Source organism: Dasypus novemcinctus, chromosome 3 (assembly GCF_030445035.2).
Source record: "Dasypus novemcinctus isolate mDasNov1 chromosome 3, mDasNov1.1.hap2, whole genome shotgun sequence".
NCBI classification, from domain to species: Eukaryota; Metazoa; Chordata; class Mammalia; order Cingulata; family Dasypodidae; genus Dasypus; species Dasypus novemcinctus.
Window position 1 is genome coordinate 32,994,811 of NC_080675.1, and position 25,237 is coordinate 33,020,047.

The 25,237-nt window shown below is 43.7% G+C and overlaps 2 protein-coding genes across 52 annotated transcripts in view; one reads left to right on the plus strand and one right to left on the minus strand.

Moving 5' to 3' along the window:
• TTLL5 (tubulin tyrosine ligase like 5) overlaps positions 1–1,188 on the minus strand; it is a 349,192-nt gene extending 348,004 nt beyond the window's left edge. For 30 of the 50 annotated variants that reach the window (XM_071213784.1, XM_058293050.2, XM_058293015.2 and 27 more), the window contains exon 1: positions 850–1,069. The gene's annotated coding sequence lies outside the window, so the exon portion shown is untranslated. Of the gene's footprint in view, positions 1–849 lie in introns of all 50 variants that reach the window. The other 20 variants (XR_011648300.1, XM_058293031.2, XM_071213776.1 and 17 more) reach the window with 4 other exon arrangements.
• ERG28 (ergosterol biosynthesis 28 homolog) lies at positions 1,145–24,384 on the plus strand. 2 transcript variants are annotated; one of them, XM_004455185.5, is made up of 6 exons: positions 1,145–1,464; positions 2,592–2,728; positions 4,143–4,232; positions 19,926–20,016; positions 23,526–23,644; positions 23,780–24,384. In XM_004455185.5, the coding sequence occupies exons 2-6, from the start codon at positions 2,596–2,598 to the stop codon at positions 23,854–23,856; spliced, it is 510 nt and encodes a 169-aa protein (XP_004455242.1). In that variant the 5' UTR covers positions 1,145–1,464; positions 2,592–2,595; the 3' UTR covers positions 23,857–24,384. The 2 variants fall into 2 exon arrangements, with proteins under 2 accessions (XP_004455242.1, XP_058149043.1); XM_058293060.2 differs by lacking the exon at positions 4,143–4,232.
• The last annotated feature ends 853 nt before the right edge of the window (positions 24,385–25,237 follow it).

The following is a 25,237-nucleotide window of genomic DNA, read 5'->3' on the forward strand; positions in this document are numbered from 1 at the left end:
CAAAATGTTAGTACAGTCTTCTGAATCAAGGATCATATAAATAGCTGGGGAAAAATGCACTGCCCTTCCAAACACTCTTAAAAATTATTCTCCTTTACAAAAAATCACAAACTTTGATCTGAGTCTCAAATGGGCACTAAATTGGGATATTCCATCACTAACATTTCATTTTTCACTTAAAATATTTTTCCATAAGCAAAAAGCACCACGTGTTCGTTGTGTTCGTGGAGGGTGGAAAAGAAAGTACAGATAAAGAAAATGAGAATGTTTAAATCCCATTACCCAGGGATAACCACTTGATGTCTATCTTTCTAAACCTTTTTCCTACGCATTCATACATACTACAAGATTACACATAGGGCAAAAAAACGACCCCTATAATTATGCCTACAGATCTTCAGCGGAACGGGCACTATCTAACAACCTGAAAGGCGTTCTTCCGGGGATTCCCAAAGGGATTCCTCGATCTTTCCCAAATGTAGGGAAGCCCTTTAAGGTAAAACAAACGAAGCCTCAAAGAAAAGAAGGGATGTCAACCTTTCCTCCGATGTCTGCAAGGCAGAAAAGAGAGACGCGGTGACCTGAAGATTAAGGACACTCTCCCAAAGGCTATTCTTGCCCTAAGGGGATCAGTCCCACAGCCCCACGCTCGGCTCGCCCCATCCCAAGAAGGCTCGCACTTGCTTCCCTCCGGGAGGGAAGGGGCGACTCCGCAGCAGCGATCCTGCCTGGAGCCCGGAAGCCAGCAGATGCTCCCGGGCTCTACGAGGAAGTGCAGCGGACGGCGCCAGGTCAGACCCAAGAGTGCACCACCCTCGGGTAGGTGAGCGCGCCCGCGCCGGCGTTTACCTGTCTCATCTTCCCATGACTCAGGGCGGGCAGGCGGGGACCGCTCTCTGCGCCTACCTCCCTGCTGCTTCCCCTGCGGGGCTCACGGCCGCCGCCGACGGCTGCTTCCCCCGTTACTACAACAACCAACAAGCAACCGCCCGCTCGGAGGCACTGCGCAGGCGCCCGCCACCCGGCGCTGGAAACGCTCGACTTCGGTCGCGAAGAGATGTCGTCACCGCCGGGTAGCGCGATCGAGCAGAAGAGAAGCTTGTGCCCTTTCCCCCCTTTTTTCCCCTCTGCCCGTAAACAATTGGCTCCAAGCCTGGATACCTTTCACTGCTCTCAAAAGAAGGATTCACTGCGCAAGCGGAGTTTCGGGGGGTGAGGCTTGGACAGCTGCAACCGCTGATTGGCAGTAAAGGGGTTCACGCCCCATCTCCTGTTCCTGGCGAAGCCAGCATAGCCAATCAGACCGAGGACTGATGGAAGCGACCCAATCCTGGAGCCAGGCTGTGTGCCGAGACTAGAAACAAATAGCTCAGGTGGACCCGGCGCTGGCGCTTTCTTGCAGGTGCTTCTTTGCAGGTGCTGCTGCTGCTGCTGTTTTTGCTGTACTGAGGATCCGGTAGCCAGGTAAAGACAAGATGGGGAAGGAGGGGGAAGATACGGATGGAGGTGTCCGTGTGGCATCTATTTGAAAGGATTTGGAGAATCTGAAAAAATAGGGATGGGATGAAAGATACCTCGGGGGGCACCCTTTTGGGAGGAAAGGAGGATCGAGAGACTAACAGAAGGGTGTGACTTCAAGCACCATCACTTAACCTCTCTGTGCCAAACCTCATGTGAAAATTGAGGTATTAATAGTGCTTACCTGTCTTGTAAGTATTTATTAAATGAGATAACATGTTAAATGCTTGGTACAGAACATGGCATATAACAAGTGCCTCTTAACTGTTTGGGATTATAATTTCTCTTGCAACCCACATCAAGACTGCTATTTCCTTCTCCATATAATTTTCTTACTAGTTCACAAATCACAACAGTTTAACATTTTGACTCTTCTAGTTTATGGAGTATGGTGGTGGACCTGAGAACCAGAGTAGAGAAAGTGTACAAGTATAAATATCGCCTTCATACCATAGTTTCACTTGACTGTTGTATAATGCTTGGATCATCAGTAGCCAGGCAGGTGTCTGTTAGTTTTATGATCACCTTTGAGCCATTTGCACTGCAAAGAAATGACATGAAAAACCAGGCTAGAAGTAAAGAGTACTGATTCCAGCCAAGAAGAGGAGTTCTGGTTTAGGGCAGTATTTTGGAGAAGTTGCTTAGACATATAAGCACTCTGCCACTTACTGTAAAGTATACTGTTCAATCACCACTATTCATATGACTAAATATTGAGAACACTATCTATACATCTTACCCAGAAATCCTTGTTTTTCTTTGTAGTAACACTTGTCACCTCCATTTCTTCTATTTCTTTTCTTCTCTTTATTGTCCCCCTTGAGTTTGTCATTCCCCCCACTATATTATTTATCATTCAGAGTAAAGATTAGTGTATTTTGTTTTAGGACCCATATTCAAAGACAGCATGCGACCCTGTGAAGTAAGAGTAGGTGGGGGTAGACGAGCCTAAGGGCCTTGGAGAGGAATTAGGCTCTCGGTCATGGAACCCAGGTTTAACCAAACAAGTTAAAGCGCTTATGATTGACGTAGGTTTACTCTTGTTGTCTCTGTCCCCTGTTTTTGTTTCCCAGAATCATGAGCCGTTTCCTAAATGTACTACGAAGCTGGCTGGTTTTGGTGTCCATCTTAGCCTTGGCAAACGGACTGCAAAGCTTCCGAGACTACAGTTTTCTCCAAGAAAAACTCTACACAAGCAAGCCAGACCTTGGTAAGAAATCAAAGGACCGCATCCTTTGCAGCAGTGACTTAAGTTCTAGTTCCCAAAACAGACTATACACCAGAATAACCTAGGAAACTTAAAAAACAAATAAATAAAGCACCATGCCCATTTCTCTCTCCAAACCTGCTTACTGAAGCTTTATCCTGTGGGTGAGGCCCAGGGATGTTGTAGTTTGTTTTTTTTTTAAACTTCCTAGGTAAAGCTGATGCTGTCTAATCTAGCCTTTAGAAACCACTACAGTGATGCTTTATGGATAGCACTTGACCCTTTCTCCCACTGTTAAGAGAAAAACAGCACTCACTGGGACACGAAGACTGACATGATTGCAGGCAGGAAGTTTATTGGGAAGCTCTCCCAATGGAGGGGGCCTGAAGATTAGACTTAAGTGCCCTCCCCCACCAGCACTGAAGAAAGACTTCAGCCCACCTCTGGCAGAGGCAGTCATGAATTTATACAGTACATCTATAGGCAAGAAAATGCTTCGTCAGTGGGAGGGGTTTAGCCATCCCTATTGGAGGACCAATAGGAATGGCTAGGGAGTGGTGGGCTAGAGGTAGTGAATTTAAGGGATGTGGGAGGGGTTGGTGGTGCCATGTGGCTCCTTTGTCTATTCTGGTGAGGAAATGAACTTATCTAAACACATAGGCTCTGGATGGGGGGCTGTTCTGTGTCATGGGAATGCAAGTCACTGTTAACCATTATAAACCTTATGATCAGCTAATCATTACGAAACCTTGTAAGAGAGAAATGTCTAACATTGCTAACTCTTTGGTTTTATATATATACATATATAGTAAGGGAAGTAGGGGTGTAAGGTGCTAGGCTGGATGGAAGGGGAGGGAATTTGGGTGTTGACTCCATTTAGCTATTTCCTGCTGTCAAGGGGCAGTGAGGGCTTCCCTTTCATCTTGCCATATGGGTTTTGATTTCTGGTTTTGAAGAGGCTGGCAGTGGTGTTCATGCAGCAGAAAGACGCTGTTTACATATTATTGAGTTGTTGATTGTACAATTTGGCATATGAATCAGACAAGGAGCTGTAAGAGACAAGAACTAAAGAGAAGAAGCAGCAATAGTATCAGTAGTGCTGTTATGAGGGGTAAAAGCATTGAGCCTAGCTGAGAGTGATAGGATTTAACTGCTTGGAGAAATAGGCAATAACTTGGTTAAGGGCAAGTAGGGATTACAAGGAACTGATGAAAAAAAGTGAAATTCTCTAATGAGCATATAACTCATTTGATGATTAAAAGAGAAGAGGGGATGCCTTAACCCTCACAATAGAGGTTCTGAATATTCTAGGAGGACTGAAAATTAGACAATTATTATTAAATAATTTAATTAATTATTAATTTAAAATGAGATTGTTTTACCTCCAACCTTGATGCTGACCTCTATTTGGACTCAGTGATGGAGATATGGGACTGCTTCGACCAGGGACCCATCAGTTGTTTGCTGTTAATCCGAGGCAGTCTGGAAAGGAGGATCTCGGCTCCAGGTCGGTAGGGTGCGGTGGAGGAACTTTCCTGGAAACAGGTTTTTCAGGACAGTCCAACTTCCAGTGACCTTTACAACAACATACCCGGCCAGGCCACAATGGAGACTTGGGATCAGGGCAGGAGTGTGCTCAGTGCCCTTCCTTTCTGCACTTAAAACAGGGTCCCAGAGGTGGCGGAAGAGAAGAAGGGGGATTAGGTTTCCCAGAATCAGACCTGAGGGCAGCAGCTAGGAGAGAGGCTTTAGCCTGACCTCATTAGTGTTTTTTTAATTTGGTTTCCTCTTCTCTATTGTTAAAGACCTTAAAAGCTATTTTAGTCAGGTTCTTTTGAGGGCTTTGAGGGCTATCCTCTAATCTCTAACTTTTTCCAATGTCTGGATAATATTGTGTGATTAAAGTGGGTGTGTGGGTATAGCTGGCCAGAGTCTGACTCAGGATTTTTTTTTTTTTTTTTTTTTTAAATTTCTCTCTCCCGCCCCAATTGTCTGTTCTCTGTGTTGATTTGCTGCGTGTTCTTCTTTTGTCCACTTTTGTTGTTGTGAGCGGCACGGGAATCTATGTCTCTTTGTTGCATCATCTTGCTGCGTCAGCTCTCCGTGCGTGCGGCGCCATTCCTGGGCAGGCTGCACTTTTCTTTTGCACTGGGCAGCTCTCCTTATGGGGCGCTCTCCTTGCGCGTGGGGCTCCCCTACTTGGGGGACACCCCTGCGTGGCAGGGAACTCCTTGCGTGCATCAGCACTGCGCGTGGACCAGCTCCACACCGGTCAAGGAGACCTGGGGTTTGAACCACAGACCTCCCATGTGGTAGACGGACGCCCTAACCACTGGGCCAAGTCCGCTTCCCCTGACTCAGGACTTAAATTGGCATATTTTAAGGAGGGACTCAGTTAATCTTTTCATAAAAGTGGCTGGATTTTCATCAAGCTTTTATGAAATCTCTTTAAGTTTATTATAATTAACTGCCTTAAGAGCAACCTTTTGCCTGCTTTCTATTATACAGGTTAAAAAGTGGATCATGTGGGGAAGGTCAGCAGACTCTGGCTGATAGTCTCGGGGTGGATTAGTGGTTGGAACTGTGGTGGGGCTTGCTGGGTGTTTATTTGGGCTTTGAGTGTGCATGGAATCTGTGAAAGTGGTAGCACCACTCAAATGTGGTTTTTCTTCAGGTGTAGTTGATGAGGTAAGGATAATGTATATGTTCTGATATGTGAGATTATAAGAGTGGATGAGGTGTTGGAATTCTTTGTATGTGGCAGGATTTTCAGAGTACAAGCTTAATGATTTTTTTATCTGACTTAAATCTGAGAGTGAGAAGGGAATGTGACCTTGACTATTCCTTCAGCTTCTGCTATTTCTCTGAGAGGTAAGAGGGGTGTTGATGTTTGTGTAGAATTAAGAGGTGGAGAGGGGTTAACTTTTGTATTTACAGAGGTGGAGGAAGATGGCAAAGAAGGGAGGATGTAGAAAACCTAAACTTAAGGAACCTCAGATTACTGACCACTGCACTGAATGTAGTTATTTAAGTTTTGGGGAATTTGGAAATCGAAAGTGCCATGTTCCAATTATTGACTTTCATTGTTTGGCCACACAGAGGTTGAATAGAAAATGAGTTGTGTTTTTTTTTTGTTTGTTTTTTTTTAAAGGTTTACTTATTTATTTCTCTCCCCCCACCCCCACCCCCCGCCTCAGTTGTCTGTTCTCTGTCTATTCGCTGTGTGTTCTTCTTTGTCCGCTTCTGTTGTTGTCAGCGGCACAGGAATCTGTGTCTCTTTTTGTTGAGTCATCTTGTTGTGTCAGCTCTCCATGTGGGCGGCACCATTCCTGGGCAGGCTGCACTTTCTTTTTTTTTCTATGTGTGCAGATTTTTTATTACTTTTTTTTTTTAATATTTATTTATTTATTTTTTTAATTACATTTAAAAAAATATATGAGGTCCCATTCAACCCCACCGCCCCCGCCCCCCACTCCCCCCACAGCAACACTCTCTCCCATCATCGTGATACATCCATTGCACCTGGTAAGTTCATCTCTGAGCATCACTGCACCCCATAGTCAATGGTCCACATCATAGCCCAGACTCTCTCACGTTCCATCCAGTGGGCCCTGGGGGGATCTACAGTGTCCCGTAATTGTCCGTGAAGCACTATCCAGGACAACTCCACATCCCGAAAACGCCTCCACATCTCATCTCTTCCTCCCGTTCCCCACACCCAGCAGCCCCCATGGCTACCGTTCCCACACCCATTCCACATTTTCTCTGTAGACATTGGATTGGTTGTGTCCATTGCACACCTATGTCAAGTGAGGGCTTAGATTGCACATGGGTACTGGATGCACTCTTCCCGCTTCTAGTTGTAGACACTCTAGGCTCCATGTTGTGGTGGTTGACCTTCTTGAACTCCATGTTAGGTGAGTGGAGTAAGTCCAATAAGTCAAAGTGTAGGAGCTGAAGTCTGTTGAGGCTCTGGGCCTGGGTGTCATATTATCAGTCCAGAGATTCAAATCCCCTACATATATCTTAAACCCAGCACCAACTACAATTCCAATAAAGTAGCATGCAAGTCTTGTGAAAAGAGATCCCCTCTGATTCCATTTCCATCACGCAGAAACACCAGCTCCAAAGAAGGGCCATCTGTCATGGCAGTGAACCCCTTCTGCCATGACCATAGAACCCGTGGGTCTCTTTATCCCTCAAAAGAACCAATACCTGGGGTTGTATCTACCTTATCTGTCTCTTAGACTCTGTTCAGTTGTACATAGGGGTATTCCTTCTGACAACCTCCAGACTCTTTTTTAGAGACTCACAGCCTTATAATCTCATTTCTCCTTTCCATTTCCCCCTTACATTAGGTCAAACCGCTTCCCGAAGTCATGTTATTATATGTAGACAGGTATATTCTGCTGTTCCACATTGAATCTTTAATTCAAGGTCATTTTCTAGTTGCTTCTTCAGCTGGTATGTGGTAGTGATCCCTCGGTGCCAGGGAGGCTCATCCCCGGGTGTCGTGTCCCACGCTGGGGGGAATGCATCGCATCTACACGCTGAGTTTGGCTGTGAGAGTGGCCACATTTGAGTAACATGAAGGCTGTCAGGAGGAAACCCCCAGGCACAATGCTACTCTAGGCCTTGTTCTTATTGCAGGTGCATAGGCTCAAAAGTGTAGCCATTAGTATCAAGAGCCCACTGTTGGGCCCTCCTTCCTTCCTGGTTCTTGCCGTTGCACCTGGAGGATTGCCGCTGCTCTCCCAGGGCCCACAACAGTGACCCCCCGGCCAGGAGCCCAGTACCCCCCAGCTGTTGTTTTTAATTGTTTCCACTATGAGTATATATAGACATTACCATATACCCTGGGCATATGCCCTATATAACTCCCTGTCAACCATATATATCCTGTCAATAACATCCCATATCAGTATTCCTCCGCTGCCATTGTTGAACCACTCTGTGATCCAAAACTTCCCGTAAAGTGAATCCCAACATAATGTCAGCTTCAGAAGAGTCTTAGATCATCAAAATTCATATATACAATATACAGTATTTCCCCAGATCCACCATAAAACCTTTTCCCTTCCACAGCAATAATCTTTTAACTTATTCATATCATATTTCCTGAAACTGATGTACAGATTCCGAAACTATAGTTTTCAAACAAGGTAACATTTGTGCTTACTATGTGGTCCATACTTTAGGTTGTACAGTTTTCTAAATTTTTTAGTTATCCTATGTTTTGTCTTATGGTTTTCATTATTAGTCTGTCGTCCCCTATATGTTTTTGGTGTAATATTAGCTGTTTTATATTCATCCTCGTGTACTCTCACATAACTCCTCTTTTGCCCCCTTATTTACCTTTGTTCCATCCATTGCACGTCCATTTTCCCCTCCCCTTAGGGCCCACAACGCCTGCCAATCTAATGCCCTGGGAGCCGTCCTTTCTCACGAGAGATACAGTTCTCTCTATTCGACGGCATTAGTCTTCCCCAGGATATGGGTCCACCCCACCCAATGGTAGAACCCACCTTGGCAAAATGAGCCTTCAGCTATTCCCTCCGGAGTCCGTCCCGCATCAGACCATACCCCCTGAGCGTCCTAACCAGGTAACCCTCCTACTTATACTTTGATACGTTTTACTCAACATTTAGTTCTCAATGAACTTCTGGCACTCTCCCATGTTTGTATGTTGCCCCTCCCTCCCACCTATTTCTTGGACCATATTACCCCTCTTCCCATCCCCAGCCCCCCTCAAACCCAGAAAACCCCACCCGAAGGTAACCCCTTGCCCCCATTTTGTCCCTTCTTTGTGCTCATACTTACCGCCAGCTCATCACAGATTCCACCCCTGCAGACATTAACTCACATCCTTCCTCCACCCCCCGATTTCCTGTAAGCCACTTTTCCAGACTCTAGCTCTCTGAGGCAGTTAACTTATTTCATATCATTGAGGTCATATAGTATTTGTCCTTCAATGCCTGGGTTGCTTCACTCAACATAAGATTCTCAAGGTTCATCCATGTTATCACGTGCGATTGTAGTGTATTGGTTCTTACAGCTGAGTAGTATTCCATTGTGTGTATATACCACATTTTATTGATCCACTCATCTGTTGATGGACTTTTGGATTGATTCCAACTTTTGGCGATGGTGAACAATGCTGCTATGAACATTGGTGTACATATATCGGTTTGTGTCCTTGTTTTCAGATCTGATGGGTATATACCCAGCAGTGGTATTGCTGGGTCATATGGCAAATCTATGGATAATTTTTTGAGAAACTGCCAAACTGTCCTCCAGAATGGTTGGATCCTTCTGCATTCCCACCAGCAATGGATGAGTGTTCCCCTTTCTTCACATCCTCTCCAGCATTTGTATTCTACTGTTTTTTTCATGGCTGCCAATCTTATGGGAGTAAGATGGTATCTCATTGTAGTTTTGATTTGCATTTCCCTGATAGCTAGGGATTTGGAGCATTTTTTCATGTGCTTTTTAGCCATTTGTATTTCTTCTTTGGAGAAGTGTCTGTTTAAATCTTTTTCCCATTTTTTAAATGGGTTGTTTATCTTTTTGTTTTCGAGATCTATGAGTTCTTTATATATGCAAGTTATAAGTCTCTTATCAGATATATGGTTGCCAAATATTTTCTCCCATTGTGTGGGTTCCCTTTTTACTTTCTTGACAAACTCCTTTGAGGTGCAGAAGGCTTTAATTTTGAGGTAGTCCCATTTATCTATTTGTTCTTTTGCTGCTCATGCTTTTGGTGTGATATTCATGAAGCCATTTCCTATTACAAGGTCCTGTAGATGTTTCCCTACACTGCTTTCTAAGGTCTTTATGGTCTTGGCTCTTATATTTAGGTCTTTGATCCATCTTGAGTTGATCTTTGTATAAGGTGTGAGATGGTAATCCTCTTTCATTCTTCTACATATAGCTATCCAGTTCTCCAGGCACCATTTGTTGAATAGGCCATTCTCTCCCAGTTGTGAGGGTTTGGTGGCTTTATCGAATATTATATGGCTATATACATGAGGTTCTATATCTGAACTTTCAATTCGATTCCATTGGTCTGTGTGTCTCTCCTTATGCCAGTACCATGCTGTTTTCACTACTGTAGCTTTGTAGTATGTTTTGAAGTCAGGAAGTGTGATTCCTCCTATTTCGTTTTTCTTTTTCAATATGTCTTTGGCTATTCAGGGCCTCTTTTTATTCCAAATAAATTTCATAGTTAGTTTTTCTAGTTCCTTAAAGAAGGCTGTGTTGATTTTTATTGGGATTGCATTGAATGTGTAGATCAGTTTTGGTAGGATAGACATCTTAATAATATTCAGTCTTCCTATCCATGAACAGGGAATATTCTTCCATTTATTTAGGTCTTCTTTGATTTCCTTGAACAATCTTGTATAGTTCTCGATGTATAAGTTTTTTACCTCTTTAGTTAAATTTATTCCTAAGTATTTGATTTTTTTATTTACTATTGTGAATGGTATTTGTTTCTTGATTTCCTCCTGATCTTGCTCATTATTGGTGTATAGAAATGCTACTGATTTTTGCGCATTGATCTTATAACCTGCGACTTTGCTAAACTCATTTATGAGTTCTAGGAGCTTTGTTGTAGATCTCTCAGGGTTTTCTATATATAGGATCATGTCATCTGCAAATAATGAAATTTTGACTTCTTCCCTTCCAATTTGAATGCCTTTTATATCTGGTTCTTGTCTCAGTGCTCGAGCCAGTACTTCCAAGACAGTGTTAAATAGGAGCGGAGACGATGGGCATCCTTGTCTTGTTCCTGATTTTAGAGGGAAGGATTTCAGGATTTCGCCATTGTAAACAATGTTGGCTTTAGGTTTTTCATATATACTCTTTATCATGTTCAAAAAGTTTCCTTGTATTCCAATCTTTTGGAGTGTTTTTATCAGGAAGGGGTGCTGTATTTTGTCAAATGCCTTTTCTGCATCTATAGATATAATCATGTGGTTTTTTTCTCTCAATCTGTTTTTATGGTGTATTACATTGATTGATTTTCTTATGTTGAACCATCCTTGCATACCTGGAATAAATCCCACTTGGTCATGGTGTATAATTCGTTTAATGTGTTGTTGAATACGATTAGCAAGTATTTTGTTAAGTATTTTTGCGTCTAGGTTCATTAGAGAAATTGGTCTGTAATTTTCCTTTCTTGTGGTGTCTTTGTTTGGCTTTGGTACTAGGGTAATGTTGGCATATTAGAAGGAATTAGGCAGTGTTCCTTCTGTTTCGATTTTTTGGAATAGTTTCAACAGGATTGGTGTTAGTTCTTTCCGGAATGTTTTGTAGAATTCACCTATGAAGCCGTCTGGCCCTGGGCTCTTCTTAGTTGGGAGATTTTTAATGACTGATTCTATCTCTTTGCTTGTGATTGGTTTGTTAAGATCATCAATTTCTTCTTTCGTCAGTATGGGCTGCTTATGTATTTCTAGGAATTTGTCCATTTCCTCTAAATTGTCATTTTTGTTGGAATATAGTTTTTCAAAGTATCCTCTTATGATAGTCTTTATTTCTGTGGGGTCAGTGGTGATATCACCTTTCTCATTTCTTATTTTGTGTATTTGCATCTTTTCTCTTTTTTTCTTTGTTAGTCTCGCTAAAGGTTTGTCAATTTTGTTGATCTTCTCAAAAAACCAGCTCTTGGTCTTGTTTATTTTTTCAAGTGCTTTCTTATTTTCTATTTCATTTAGTTCTGCTCTTATCTTTGTTATTTCCTTCCTTCTTCTTCCTGTTGGGTTACTTTGTTGTTGTTTTTCTAATTCCTTCAAATGTGCAGTTAATTCTTCAATTTCTGCTCTTTCTTCTTTTTTGATATATGAATTTATGGCTATAAATTTCCCTCTCAGTACCGCTTTTGCTGCATCCCATAAATTTTGGTATGTTGTGTTATCATTATCATTTGTTTCAAGGTAGTCATTGATTTCTTTTGAGATTTCCTCTTTGACCCACTGTTTTTCTAAGAGTGTGCTGTTTAATTTCCAAATTGTCGTGTGAAGTCTGGGTCTCTGTCCCTTGCAAATTTCCAGCTTCACTCCACTGTGGTCAGAGATATTGTTTTGTATGATTTCGATCTTTCTGAATTCATTAAGCCTTTCTTTGTGGCCTAGCATATGGTCAATCTTGGAGAATGTTCCATGTGCGTTTGAGAAAAATGTATATCCTGCTGTGTTTGGGTGTAATGATCTATATATGTCTATTAGATCCAGCTCTTCTAATATACTGTTCAAATGTTTTGTTTCTTTAGTGATTCTCTTTTGAGATGTTCTGTCCAGAGTTGATAGTGGTGTATTAAAATCCCCCACTATAATTGTAGATGCATCTATTCTTTCACTTAGTTTTTCCAGCGTTTGCCTCACATATTTAGAGGCGCCCTTGTTAGGAGCATAAATATTTATGATTGTTCGATCTTCTTGACAAATTGTCCCTTTCACTAAAATATAGTAACCTTCTTTGTCTCTCACAATTGTTTCGCATTTAAAGTCTATTTTGTCTGATATTAATATAGCTACTCCTGCCTTTTTTTGGTTGTTGTTTGCTTGTATGATTGTTTTCCAGCCATTCACTTTCAACCTCCATGAGTCTCTGGGTCTAAGATGTGTCTCTTGTAGGCATCATATAGATGGGTCGTATTTCCTTATCCAGTGTCCCAGTCTGAATCTTTTGATAGGTGAGTTTAATCCGTTGACATTCAGTGTTATTACGTTTAGAGAGTTATTTATGGTAGCCATATTTTGGTTGGATTTGTGTTTGTTATATTTTGTTTGTATTATTTTATTTTCCCCTTCTATTTTTGTCTTTCTTGTTGCTTTTACACTCTCCTCCATCTCTGACTGTCCTGTTTTTTCCTTTCTTCCTGCAGAATTCCCTTAAGAATTTCTTGAAGGGGAGGTTTCTTGTTGATATACTCTTTCAGTTTCTGTTTATCTGTGAATATTTTGAACTCTCCATCATTTTTGAATGCTAGTTTAGCTGGATAGAGTATTCTTGGTTGGAAATTTTTTTCCTTTAGTACCTTGACTATATCATACCACTGCCTTCTTGCCTCTATCGTTTCAGATGAGAAATCAGCACTTAATCTTATGGAGTTTCCCTTGTATGTGATGGTTTTCTTTTCTCTTGCTGCTTTTAGAATTTTTCTTTGTCTTGAGCATTGGATAATTTGACAAGTATATGTCTTGGGGTGGGCCTGTTGGGGTTTATGACCAGTGGAGTGCGCTGTGCTTCTTGGATATGTACATCTGTCTCTTTCAGTAGATTTGGGAAGTTTTCATTCATTATTTCCTGCAACACTCCTTCTGACCCCTTTCCCTTCTCTTCTCCTTCTGGAATGCCTATAATATGTATGTTTGAGCGTTTTGCGTTATCATTCAGGTCCCTAAGTCCTATCTGGATTTTTTCTACCTTTTTATTGACCACTTCTACTATCTGTTTGATTTCCAATGCACTGTCTTCCACATCACTAATTCTCTGCTCTGCCTCTTCTAGTCTGCTGATATTTGCTGCAAGTGTATTTTTGATTTCTTGAACTGTGGTGTTCATTCCCATCATATCTGTTATTTTTTTGCGCATGTCTGCAATTTCCCCTCCAAGTGTTGTCTTCACGCTGTTAACCTCTTTCATTACTTCATCAAATTTGTCGGTGATAAATGTTCTGAGATCTTTCATTGCTTGTGCGAAGTCCTGCCCCCCTTCCTGATTTTCAGTTTGTTGATTGGATTCAGCCATGTTTTCCTGATTACTGGTTTGGTTTGTAGATTTTTGTTGCTGTCTTGTCAACATTTTTTCTTGACGGGTTTAATCAGTTCCTTAGCTTCTTTGTCTAGTCTTGGAGATTAATTAGCTGTTGTTTTTGCGTAAGTGTTATATCTTCTCTTTGTCACTTTGTTCTTCTTATTCCAATTTCTTATTGCTAGTTAAGCTCACTTTAAAGGAAAGTATTAGTGCTGGGGAAAGTCAATTGTGTAAGGAAGGAAAAAGTGTGAAGTAGTATTGGTGATATATGTTTACAAAGCAACAATATGAGTTCTGGGAGGATGGAGGTTAGATCATGTAAATTGTGTAGAGTTATAGTAGTAGGAAAGTACCTATAATGAGGTAGACGACTGAATATGGGAGGAATGTGGTATGTACTAAGAGGCTATTGTTTTCGTGAGAGAGGGAAAGAGAAAAGAAAGGTAATAGTTTCAGGGACGAATACCAGATGGAAAACTAAACAAAGGTATTAGAAATTAAGAGTTAGACACTTTGTGGATCAAAGAAAGGGAGATGGAATATAGGAGAGATAGCAGATGGTGGAGGATATCAAGTTGTACAGGAAAGGGGATAGTGTAGATAGGCTAAATCTATTCACAGAGAAATGAGGCAGTGGAGGGTGAGGAAACCCAGCAAATGTGAGGTATTTCCTGTAGGACCTATTGTATTGTTAAGGTAAAATAGTATAAGAAGAATATTGGGGACAAGAAAGAGAGGATTGAAAAAAAAAAGAACAACAAGAACAACAACAACAACAAAAAATAAAAAAATAAAATAAAATAAAATAAAAAAAAAACCAAAGAACATAAACCCCGCCGCCAGGCTCGGCTGGGCTCAGCTGGGCTCCGGTCCCCCGCCCGCCGCCCGCCGCAGCTCGGCTGGGCTCGGCTGGGCTCAGCTTTCCCGCCCACCGCCCGGCGCGGCGCGGCTGGGCTCGGCCGAGCTCAGCTGGGCTCCGCCCCCCCGCCCGCCGCGGCTCAGCCGGGCTCGGCCGGACTCGGCTACCCTGGCCGCCGCCCGCTGGGGCTCCGCGCGGTGCTAGCTGCCTCGGCTCCACCTACCCAAGGAGGGAATCCTCCACACGTAGCTGGGATCTCCGTGTATATTTCACAGATGGATCCTCTCTGTTACCTTCCCTCCAAATCGATGTCCAGACACCTCCGGACCAGGAAAAATCCCGAAACAGCCGGTCCCAAAGAGTCTCCGACGCCTCCCAGCCAATTCCCCCCAGGAGCTAGTAACCGGGAAGTTCACTCAGGCGCCATCTTGCCTCCCCCTCAGGCTGCACTTTCTTTTGCGCTGGGCAGCTCTCCTTACAGGGCACACTCCTTGCGCGTGGGGCTCCCCTACGCGGGGGACACCCCTGCGTGGCAGGGCACTCCTTGCACGCATCAGCACTGCACGAGCCAGGTCCACACGGGTCAAGGAGATCCAGGGTTTGAACCATGGACCTCCCATGTGGTAGGCGGACGCCCTAACCACTGGGCCAAGTCTGCTTCCCAAATATGAGTTTTTTAGGTCTGATGTTTAATTCTGGGTACAGAGTTTTAAGGTTATGAAGGACAGCTCGGAGGCATAGTTTTTGGGGGGAGCGAAATTGAATTCTCCATTTTAGGTGGCTTGGGCAAGACTAAGGATCTCTAGAAAGAAAAGAACAGGAGAGATTCCAAGTGAGACAGGCATCTCCGAATCAGTCAGAAATCTCCAAGGAAACAGGAAACTACACTTGAGCTGGACGTCTCCAGAGCCAAAGGGTTTCTTCCCACAAGGACACAGCCCTCCCGCCCACCATGGCCCTTGGTGGACAATGAGGATCACTGACCTAGCACTCTGTTTTTCAGTGGTTGTCCTGGACAACGGAAAAAGGAGAGAGAGCATGATCCTCAGGCGGAGGAATCCTTAACTCACCCAGCTGAGATTTGATGTGCGGTGTTGGATGGGCATTCAGCTGCAGCAGGGGGAGATTCCTCAGCAGTCAGTCAGTCTCAACGTAATCCCAGTCCCAGGTTTTCGGCACCAAACGTTCGAGAAAAATGGCGCTCACTGGGATAAATGAAGGCAGGAAGTTTATTGGGAAGCTCTCAATGGAGCTGGTCTGAAGAGATTTCATCCCACCTCTGACAGAGGCAGTCATGAAATTATACAGTACATCTATAGGCAGGAAAGTGCTTGGTCAGTGGGAAGGGGATAGGGCTTGGGTAAGACCTGAGGGCCAATAGGGATGGCTAGGGGGTGGTGGGCTAGGGGTAGTGAACTTTAGGGATGTGGGAGGGTTGGTGGTGCCATGTGGTTCCTTTGTCTATTCTTGTGAGGAAATGAACTGTATCTAAACACGTAGGCTCTGGATGGAGGGCTGTTCTATGTCACAGGAAGGCAAATCACTGTTAACCATTGTAAACCTTATGATCAGCTAATTATTATAAACCTTGGAAGGGAGAAACCGCTAGCACCCACTAACCTTTTTTTTTTTTTTTTAAGATTTATTTATTTATTTCCCCCCTTCTCCTCCCACCCTGCTATTTTTGCTGTCTGTGTTGTCTTCTCTTCTCATTTTCTCTCCTCGAGGATTCACGGGGATTCGTTCCTGGAGACCTCTGATGAGGAGAGTGGCTCCCTGTCAATTGCACCACCTCAGTTCTGGGTTTCTGCTGCACTTCACCTTGACTCTCCCCTGGTCTTTCTTTTGATGCTGTCATCATCTTGCTGCATGACTCACTTGCACAGGGCACTGGCTTGCCGTACGGGCATGCTTTCTCTTCTTTTTCACCAGGAGGCCCCAGCGATCGAACCCAGGTCCTCCCATATGGTAGGCGGAAGCTCTATCAGTTGAGCCACATCTGCTTTCCCCACTAAACTTCTTTAAATACCAATTTATTAATTTTACAACACTCTGGGCAATTAGTCTGCATAAAAACCATTATATGGGCAATTGAAAAATATAGTTAATCGGTGACTCTGTGATGCCCTGCTGGAAAGCCTGAAGAAGCTTGTCACATTATATCAGAGCCTTCTTCATAAATCAGGTCAGGGCACATGTGATTTATGTTCCAAATTACAGATAGAGAGCTACTAATCCCAGGTCAGGGGCTCTTAACAAGGGGTTTATGAGCTTGAATTGAAATTTTAAAAAAAGCATTATTCTTGTGGGGATGTGTTGGTGCAGGTATGATATATTTATTAAATAATACACAGTATAGCATCAACTTAGTAAGGGGCTGTGGTTTTCACCTGACTGGCAGAGGGCTACTTGAAACAAAAAAGGTCATCCCAAACCATGAGACAGTCCTAGAGAAGGTGTCCAAAATCACAGCCTTCTAGTCAGTTTCCCAAAATGAAGCTTTGGAATAAGGCCCGTGGCAGCCTTTTCCAGCTTCCTGAGCCTGTGTGCTGAGAGTGTTTTCAGATTTCAGCTTTAGGTTTTCACTGCATTGGTGTTTGGGGTAGTTTGAGCTGCAGCAGTTACACGAAACTGAAAATTCTTTGTTACATTTATAGCTTAACCCAGATTCAAGCTCTGACCTAGCCCATTTTTTTGCAACATCTGGGTGTAAAATAAAGCTAAATAGGCTAAGACTCGCTTGAAACAAAGCTCAAGAGCAGTAGGGGAAAGCACCTAGAAAAGTGAACAGGACAGCTCCAGCTTCTCACCTTCAAATTCTGCCCTTGGATGATCCACGAATCTGTGAATCTAAATTTTAGAAGTTATCTGGTCTAATCCTTTGGTTTTAACATCAAGACAGAGAAGCCCAGGGGTCACAAGACTTGGTGGCAGGCACATAGCTGAGCAGATCGTCTCCGTGTGTGTGTGTGTGTGACAATGTATGCAGGTGAGTGTGTGCATGCCTCCGTGCATAGTTGTTTGGCCAGCCCAGAAGTGGACGGTGCCTTCTTCTCCTTGATCTGGGGAATAGTGGTATTCTGCCCATCACCCTTTAGAATAGGGGTTCTTAACAAGGGGTCCGTGAGCTTGAACTGAAATTCAAAGTAAAATTCTTGTGGGGGCATGTTGATGTGGGTGTGATATATTATTAAATACACAGTATAGTGTGGACATAGTAAGGGTCCTATGTTTTTCATTTGACTGGCAAAGGGGTCCATGGAACAAAAAAGGTTGAGAACCCTTGCTTTAGAATGCATAATTTGATCAGGATTGGTGAACTTCTCCATTTGAGCATCTCACTAACTAGAGAAATTTTCTCAGTCTTTTCCCAGAAAAGATATCTGATTAGTTTATGAAGAATGTGGTGCCCTGCAGAACTAACGACCAAGTATTTGCCTGGCATATGGAATTTTTTCCTCACCTTACTGCCACCTAAAGGTGGATTTGATGTAGCTGTCTGGTTTTCCAAAGATAGTCAATCCTTAAGCCCAGGTAAACATTAATAGACCTTTGAGTCATCATTCTTCTCCCTTGAACTTTCTCTCGTTCAGGAGACCCAGCAAAGGAAGTCTCTTTGCTTTCATTGATTTGGCATTCCCATGCCACTTACATTGATGGTTGTATACTGAAACCACCCAGGCAGGGAGTTTTTACAAAATACGTATATCGAGGGCCCACCTCCTGGTCTGGTACCCAGGTCTTGGTAATTTAATAAAACTCTCTCAGTTGACTCTAATGAACATTCATGGTTAAGAACCATGGTTAGGGTAGAATATGAGCCATACTTTCAGGACAAGATACTTAATACAGCAGTGTACTAGTTTGATATTATTGATGAATTCCAAAAAGAAATATTGGATTATGATTGTAAACTGATCTTTTCCTCTGGGCATATTAGATTATACTGGATTCATAGGTTTACTTGACTAAGCAATTATTATTTTTTAAAGATTTATTTTATTTATTTCTCTCCCCTTCCCCCCCGTTGTCTGCTCTCCCTGTCTATTCACTGTGTGTTCTTCATCCACATGCTTTCTTGTCATGCAGCACTGGGAAACTGTGTCACTTTGTTGTTGTTGCACCATCTTGCTGCATCAGCTCTCCATGTGTGCAACACCACTCCTGGATGGGCTGTGCTTTTTTCGCGTGGGGCAGCTCTCTTTGCAGGGCACACTCCCTGCGCATGGGGCACCCCTACGCGGGGGACATCCCTGCGTGGCATGGCACTCCTTGCGCGCGGCAGCACTGCGCCTGGACAGCTCACTATACGGGTCATAGGCGCTGGGTATCAAACCCTGGACCCTCCATATAGTTCACTCTGAGTTCACTCCTAGATCAGCCTTCAAAGTCCATTGGCCTCCTAGATATCTTCTATGGAAAGACCAATTTCTGCAACATTCCCCCAAGCCTGATCTGATCCATCTGGCTCTATCAGTTGAAACACAGCCGCTTTCCTGATTAAGTAATTATGTAAACGTCTTCTGCCAGTAGGGCATTGAGTCCCCATCCTTTGGTGGGTGGGGACTCACAGATAAAAGGCATGGCAAAAGACAGAGTTAAGGGTTCTTAATGTTTAAGTTTTAATATTGGAGTTTGATTCTGAAGTCTTAAGCTGGGGCCCCTGGAAGTAAGCACACAGAGGAAAGAGATGCAAGCCCTGGAAAGAAAGGAACCTTGAACCCAGAGAGAAGCAGGACCCTGGAAGGGAAGAACCCAAGAAGCCTAAACCTTCACAGCCGTCGGCAGTCATCTTGCTCTAACGCATGAAAATAAACTTTGGTGAGGGAAGTAACTTATGCTTTATGACCTGGTATCTGTAATTGCCTACCCCAAATAAATACCCTTTGTAAAAACCAACCAATTTCTGTTATTTTGCATCAGCACCCCTTTAGCTGACTAATACAAGAAGTGTCAGAGCCAAGCCACCAAGTGCAGGATAATCCCAGCCAACACTGAAGAAGCAGTGCTTTATGCCACTACTATGAGCCCAGGAAACCAGTCTGGTTTGGGCTTCATTCCAGTAGTGTAGATCTGGATTCAAGAGACAACCCAGGGACTTAGGTCTCTTAAAGGCCAGGTGTAGGCGATGAGATTGGTCCTGGTATCTCTGAGTTCACTCCTAGATCAGCCTTCGAAGTCCATTGGCCTCCTAGATATCTTCAATGGAAAGACCAATTTCTGCAGCATTCCCCCAAGCCTGACCTGATCCAGGATCTCTGGCCTATGCCAAACCCCAGACTGGCTTCCAGAATTAGAGGGTATAAACTACCATATCCTAGAGTATTTGCCTAAATGGGCTCTCTGTTGAGTTTCCATTCTAAGAATTCTTCACCCAACTGCAGGCATTTAAAGAGTTGAGCAGCTCTCATTCTGTAATTCCTTCTATTCCTTCTTGTTCCCACATGTAGCACCACAGCTTCCCATCCTTAGGGAGTTCAGCTCAGCTCCCCACCTCCCTGGTAACCCCAGAGAAGTAGGAGGAGCCTGGAGGGAATCCTAGCCACCCTGTCTCAACAGTCATGCTTTTTTTCTGCTACACAGTGAATGGCCTTCATGCTCGGACCTTTGGGATCTGGCTTCTGCTGTCATCAGTGACTCGCTGCCTCTGTGCCATCGACATCCACAACAAGAAGTATGTAAGGGGAGGAGGAGCTGTAGCATCCTTTTGAGGGAAATCAGGTGCTAGGCCATTTATCATTTTGATACATCAGCCTTGAATGAGGGTAATAGGTTCCTTTTCTCTTGGCCTAAACAATATAACAGGCCTATTAGGTCTTTTTAAAGTCTGAAAATTCTTTGGAACTGACACAGCAAACTGGCAGTGTCATTACCCAGTGGCCTGCATCATACCCCTCTACTTTACTAAAGAATCTACCTTTATTCTACTGAAGAAGTAGAGTGGATGCTTTTTATTTATTTATTTACTTTTGAAGATTTATTTATTTATGTCCCCCCTACTCCCATTGTCTGCTCTCTGTGTCCATTCACTGTGTTCTGTGTCCGCTTGTATTCTCATCAGGCAGCACTGGGGATCTGTGTCTGTTTTTGCTGCGTCAGCTCCCTGTGTGTGTGGCACCACTCCTGGGTGGGCTGCAGTTTCATGCAGGGCGGCTCTCCTTGTATGGAGAGCACCCTTATGTGAAGACATCTCTGCAGGGGCCGACACTCCTTGCGCGCAACAGCACTGCACGTGGGCTGGCACTCCTTGCACGCAGCAGCACCATGTGTGAGCCAGCTTACCACACAAGCCAGGAGGCCCTGGGTATCGAACGCTTGGACCTCCTGTATGGTAGGAGGACGCTCTATCTGTTGAGGCCACATCTGCTTCCCTGGATGCTCTTTTTAGAGCAGCCACCTGCATATACCTTATTTTTATCACATTCCTTATGAAGAAGCAGGGATAGACAGAAATCACAATCCACACACAGAAAAGAAGCCCACAGGCGAAGGCATTAATGAGTGAAAGAACTCTGAATTCCCTCGCTAGAGTGCTCACAGAGTCTAGTGGGAACAATTACAGGCACACTCGTCTAGCCAATGCCTTTACCGGTTTTGGCCACTGGAGGGAGCTCGCGTGCTTTTTTCCCAACAACAGTAGTCACAAGTCGGAACAGTTTGCTCAGGTCAGTGGGTGAGGCTATCAAACGCCAGCTTCACACTGAAGTATTTTTCGATCTTTTTCAATTTTCAGCATGTAGGGAGGAAAGTGTAGGGAGGAGGTAGTGACATTTATTGAGCCCCCTCATTATGCAAGGAGCTTTCACCTACCTGACCTTGACCAAGCCTCCTAACAGCAGGCCTCGAAGGTGGTGATTATCTTTCCTGATTTTGCGGATCTAAACATTAGAGACCCACTTAATTTAAACTGAGAAAGACTGAGTCAAGTGGGATTTAAAGCAGTCCTTTTGACCCTACAATCTTTCTTTTTTTTTTTTTTTTTCTTTTTTAATTATTTTTAACTTGAAACAGTGGTTTACTTGTCCTAGATTGACATGTATTTTTGGAAGCAATGTGGTTTAGTGGAAACAGCCTGAGCCAAGAATGAAAACAAGAAAATAGGTTCTAGTCCAGGTTCTATCGGAAACTAGCTTCGTGGCAGCAAGTTCCTTACTTATCTTCCAGAAAACTAGACTCACCTTTATCTCTTTTACTGATTCTTGCATTTCCCCTTTCTCAGCAGACATCAGCCTTCCTACAGGACAACTGCTAACTTCCTGTGTCCAGCCCTCTTCTACCCTAGGGCTTTGATCTGTGCATTTCTGATGTGCACTCTGATCCCATTCCCTCCCTAATGTGACACTCAAAATCAACATCCATATACACATTTACTAAATGTATAAAAACATGCATAGGAATGATAAAAATCAAATGTAAGATGTTGGTTACTTCTGGGGAGCAAAAGAGGGAGGGAAGAGGAGAATGGGATCAGGATGAGATACATGGGATGCTTTAACTGTTATCTGTAGTAGTTTATTTCTTACAAAATAGTATCTGAATCAAATTTGTCAAAATGTTAGGATTTGATGGGTCTGGGTATTAGTAGGAATTCATATTATTCTTTTGTTTTTAATTTGATTACAATGAATCAGTGTTACTTTTTTTTTTAAGATTTTTTTAAAAATTTATTTCTCTTCCCTTCCCCTTCCGCCCCCCCCCCCCCCAGTTGTCTGCTTTCTGTGTCCATTTGCTGTGTATTCTGTGTCTGCTTGTATTCCTGTCAGCAGCACCTGGAATCTGTGTCTCATTTTACTGCGTCATCTTGCTGCATCAGCTCTCAGAGTGTGCGGCGCCATTCCTGAGCAGGCTGCACTTTTTTCGTGCTGGGCAGCTCTCACGGGGCGCACTCCTTGTGTGTGGGGCTCCCCTACGCAGGAGACACCCCTGCGTGGCACAGCACTACTTGCACGCATCAGCACTGTGTGTGGGCCAGCTCATCACACAGGTCAGGAGGCCCTGGGTTTGAACCTTGGACCTCCCATGTGGTAGATGAACGCCCTAATCATTGGGCCAAATCCACTCCCCATATTATTATCTGTAATTTTTCATATGTTTGAAATAGTTCATTTAAAAATTTTCATAGTTTAATAAAGAAAGGTATCCGCAATCCAAGTGTGCCATCATCCTGTAGCCCATTTCTTCTCCACCTCTTTGTCAAAGCCGAGCAACAAGTTCTCTTCCCATGAAGTTGTCACTGTGCTTGTCATCTGATCACTTGCCCTAGCACAGACGCAAAATAACCAGCCCGTATTCAAAGAGAATTTAAGGGTTCAGTGATGTCTTTGCTACTAATTCCCTGTTCAGGACCCACATTCCATGGATACTGACAAGCCCATGACCAACATCTGCACTCAGCTGATCTAGATAAGTAGGAAGTGTAAAGCATAATTGGCCAGAATTGTCTCTGCTGCGTAAGACTGCTGAATCCAGACTCGGGTGTGGTGAGTTGGAGTTGTATACCCCAGGAAAACATGCTTTTAATCTTAATCCAATTCCTGTAGGTGTGAACCCATTATAAATAGGACCTTTTGAAAAGGTGGCTTCAAATAAGATGTGGCCCAGCTGAATCAGGATGGGTCTTAAACCTGTTTGTGACTGGAGGCCTTCTAGAGAAAGCCAGTAAGCGAAGCCGTGGGGAGCAGCCAGCAGGTGGAAATCAACAGAACCCAGAAGAGAAAGGAGAAAATGCTGCCATGTGAATTGCCATGTGCCAGAAGAGCCCCAAAGACTGGAATCCCAAAGATTGCCAGGCAACCAAAAGATACCAACCCCAGGAGGCAACCGTGAGCCGATAAATTCCTGTTGTTAGGCCAGCCCACTGTATGGTATTTGTTTTAGCAGCCAGATAACTTAAACACCATGTTTACCACCTTGCTAAGACTCGGAAATCTTCTCTAGATGCTTGGACCATCCTTCTCTCAGTTTAGCAGATTGAAACCTTCAGTTTTGCACCAGATGAGAATAAATCTAGATGATGTGATCAGGTAGCCAGGTATTTCTCAGGACCAAATCTCCTTTTTCTATAGTCTTTTGTCAACTTCCTGAGTTTTCGTTTGTGTATATCAAGGCTGTTTGGCAGGTCTCCCCTGCTGTGTGCTGCACAATCTGTAACTTCAGCTCCCTTTTTTGGCTCCTTCCCTGTAGGCTGTACTACATCACAATTTGGACCTTCATCCTCGCCCTGGGACATTTCCTCTCGGAGTTGCTTATATATGGGACTGTAGCCGCCACAATTGGAGTCCTGTCACCCCTCATAGTGGCAAGTAAGCATTCACCCACCCTAGCCTTCCCACAGGAACTCTCTCATCCCTAGTGCTGTTCCAGGAGAGTACACATAAGAGATATATGAGCATCAGTGTGTTTGGCAGCCACTAACTAACCTTTTCTCTGTATTTAAGGTTCCTCAATTCTGGCAATGCTAGCTGGGCTCCAGTACCTAGAAATGGAACCAGTACCCAGACAGAAAAGAAACTGAGGCCAGCATCACCATCTCCAAGATGTAGTGTCTTCCACCTTTGCTGACTTCTTTATTCATCCTCCCTGCTCTTTAATTTCTTTTCTGTTCCATCATTAGTTCCTTTATCCACTCTAAACTTATAAGATAGTTTTTTTACATTAAAAAAAAAATTTAATATATGTAAGGGGAAATGGATGTGGCTCAAGGGATTGAGCTCCCACCTTACCACATGGGAGGTCCCAGGTTTGTTTCCCAATGCCTTCAGGAAAAGATGAACAAGATGGAGGACTGGCGTGACAGGCAGGCATGGCGAGATGACACAACAAGGAGACCCAAAGAGGAAAAACAATGAGAGACCCAACAAGGCAGGGAGCTGAGGTGGCTCAAGCAATTGAGTGCCTTTCTCCCACATGGGAGGTCCAAGATTTGGTTCCCAGTGCCTCCTAAAAAGAAGATGAGAAGACAAGCAGACACAGAGAGCAGACAGCTAGTGGAAACTTTGAGAGGGGGGCAATAAATAAATAAAATAAATCTGTGAAAAAAAGACATACATTAGTGTTTAATACATAAGTACAATTTATTTTTTATTTTTTTTAATAAACAATTTTATTTATTTACTTTTCAATAAGTTTAAATCCTTGAGGGGTACTAGCATCACACGGATTCAGTGTCCAATGGCCTTAGCTGAAAGGTTGCTTCAGAACTTAGCACGAACCATGCCACTACTTCCATGAGCACGAGTTACCTTTCCCCAGATTACTCTGGTTTTGTTAGGTTTGCCGCCAGGAGTCACCGTGTTGTTTTTTGCTTTGTACACATAAGCACATCTCTTGCCCTAATAGAATTCAGTTTCACCTCGGGCAAAAACACCTTCAATTTTAAGAAGGGCTGTGTGCTCCCTCTAGTTCTGAAGCCCCCGCTTATAGCCAGCAAAAGTAGCTTTGGACCACAGCCTTCCAGACATAATTGCCGTTTTAGAAGTCCTGTTCCCAGCAGGCCTCCACAGGTGCCAAGATGGCGGAAAGAGAATATACGTACAATTTAAAGAGTAACTATCAAGTGAACTCTAATTCCACTCAGGTCAAGAAATTGCCAACACCTCCCTTTTTCACTGCAACCTCTTCCAGGCTCCCTTTTCCAGTCTTCTACATTTTCCTTTTATTTTCATGCCATGGTTTGACTGGTGTGGTGGGAACATGTGAATTGGGAAACTTAAAGCTTATGCCCCACCCAGAGCAGCTGCCACCAAGAGCTGCTTCAAGGGGCTGTCCACCCACTGGATCTTTGCTGCTGGATCCAAGACTCTGAACCATCTGAGCAATTGGCTGTTCTTCTAAGAAGGGCTCACCTGTGAGGAAGGAGAGCCAGGGCTCTCCTTACCTCCACAGCTGAATCGGGG

What these genes read in the sequence shown, in the direction of transcription:
- ERG28 (XM_004455185.5), top strand. Translation starts at nt 2,596, where the DNA reads ATGAGCCGTTTCCTAAATGTACTACGAAGCTGGCTGGTTTTGGTGTCC. An exon ending in AAGGAGGATCTCGGCTCCAG is followed by an intron (nt 4,233 to 19,925) that starts GTCGGTAGGGTG and finishes TCTGCTACACAG; the next exon opens with TGAATGGCCTTCATGCTCGG. An exon ending in GTCACCCCTCATAGTGGCAA is followed by an intron (nt 23,645 to 23,779) that starts GTAAGCATTCAC and finishes TCTGTATTTAAG; the next exon opens with GTTCCTCAATTCTGGCAATG.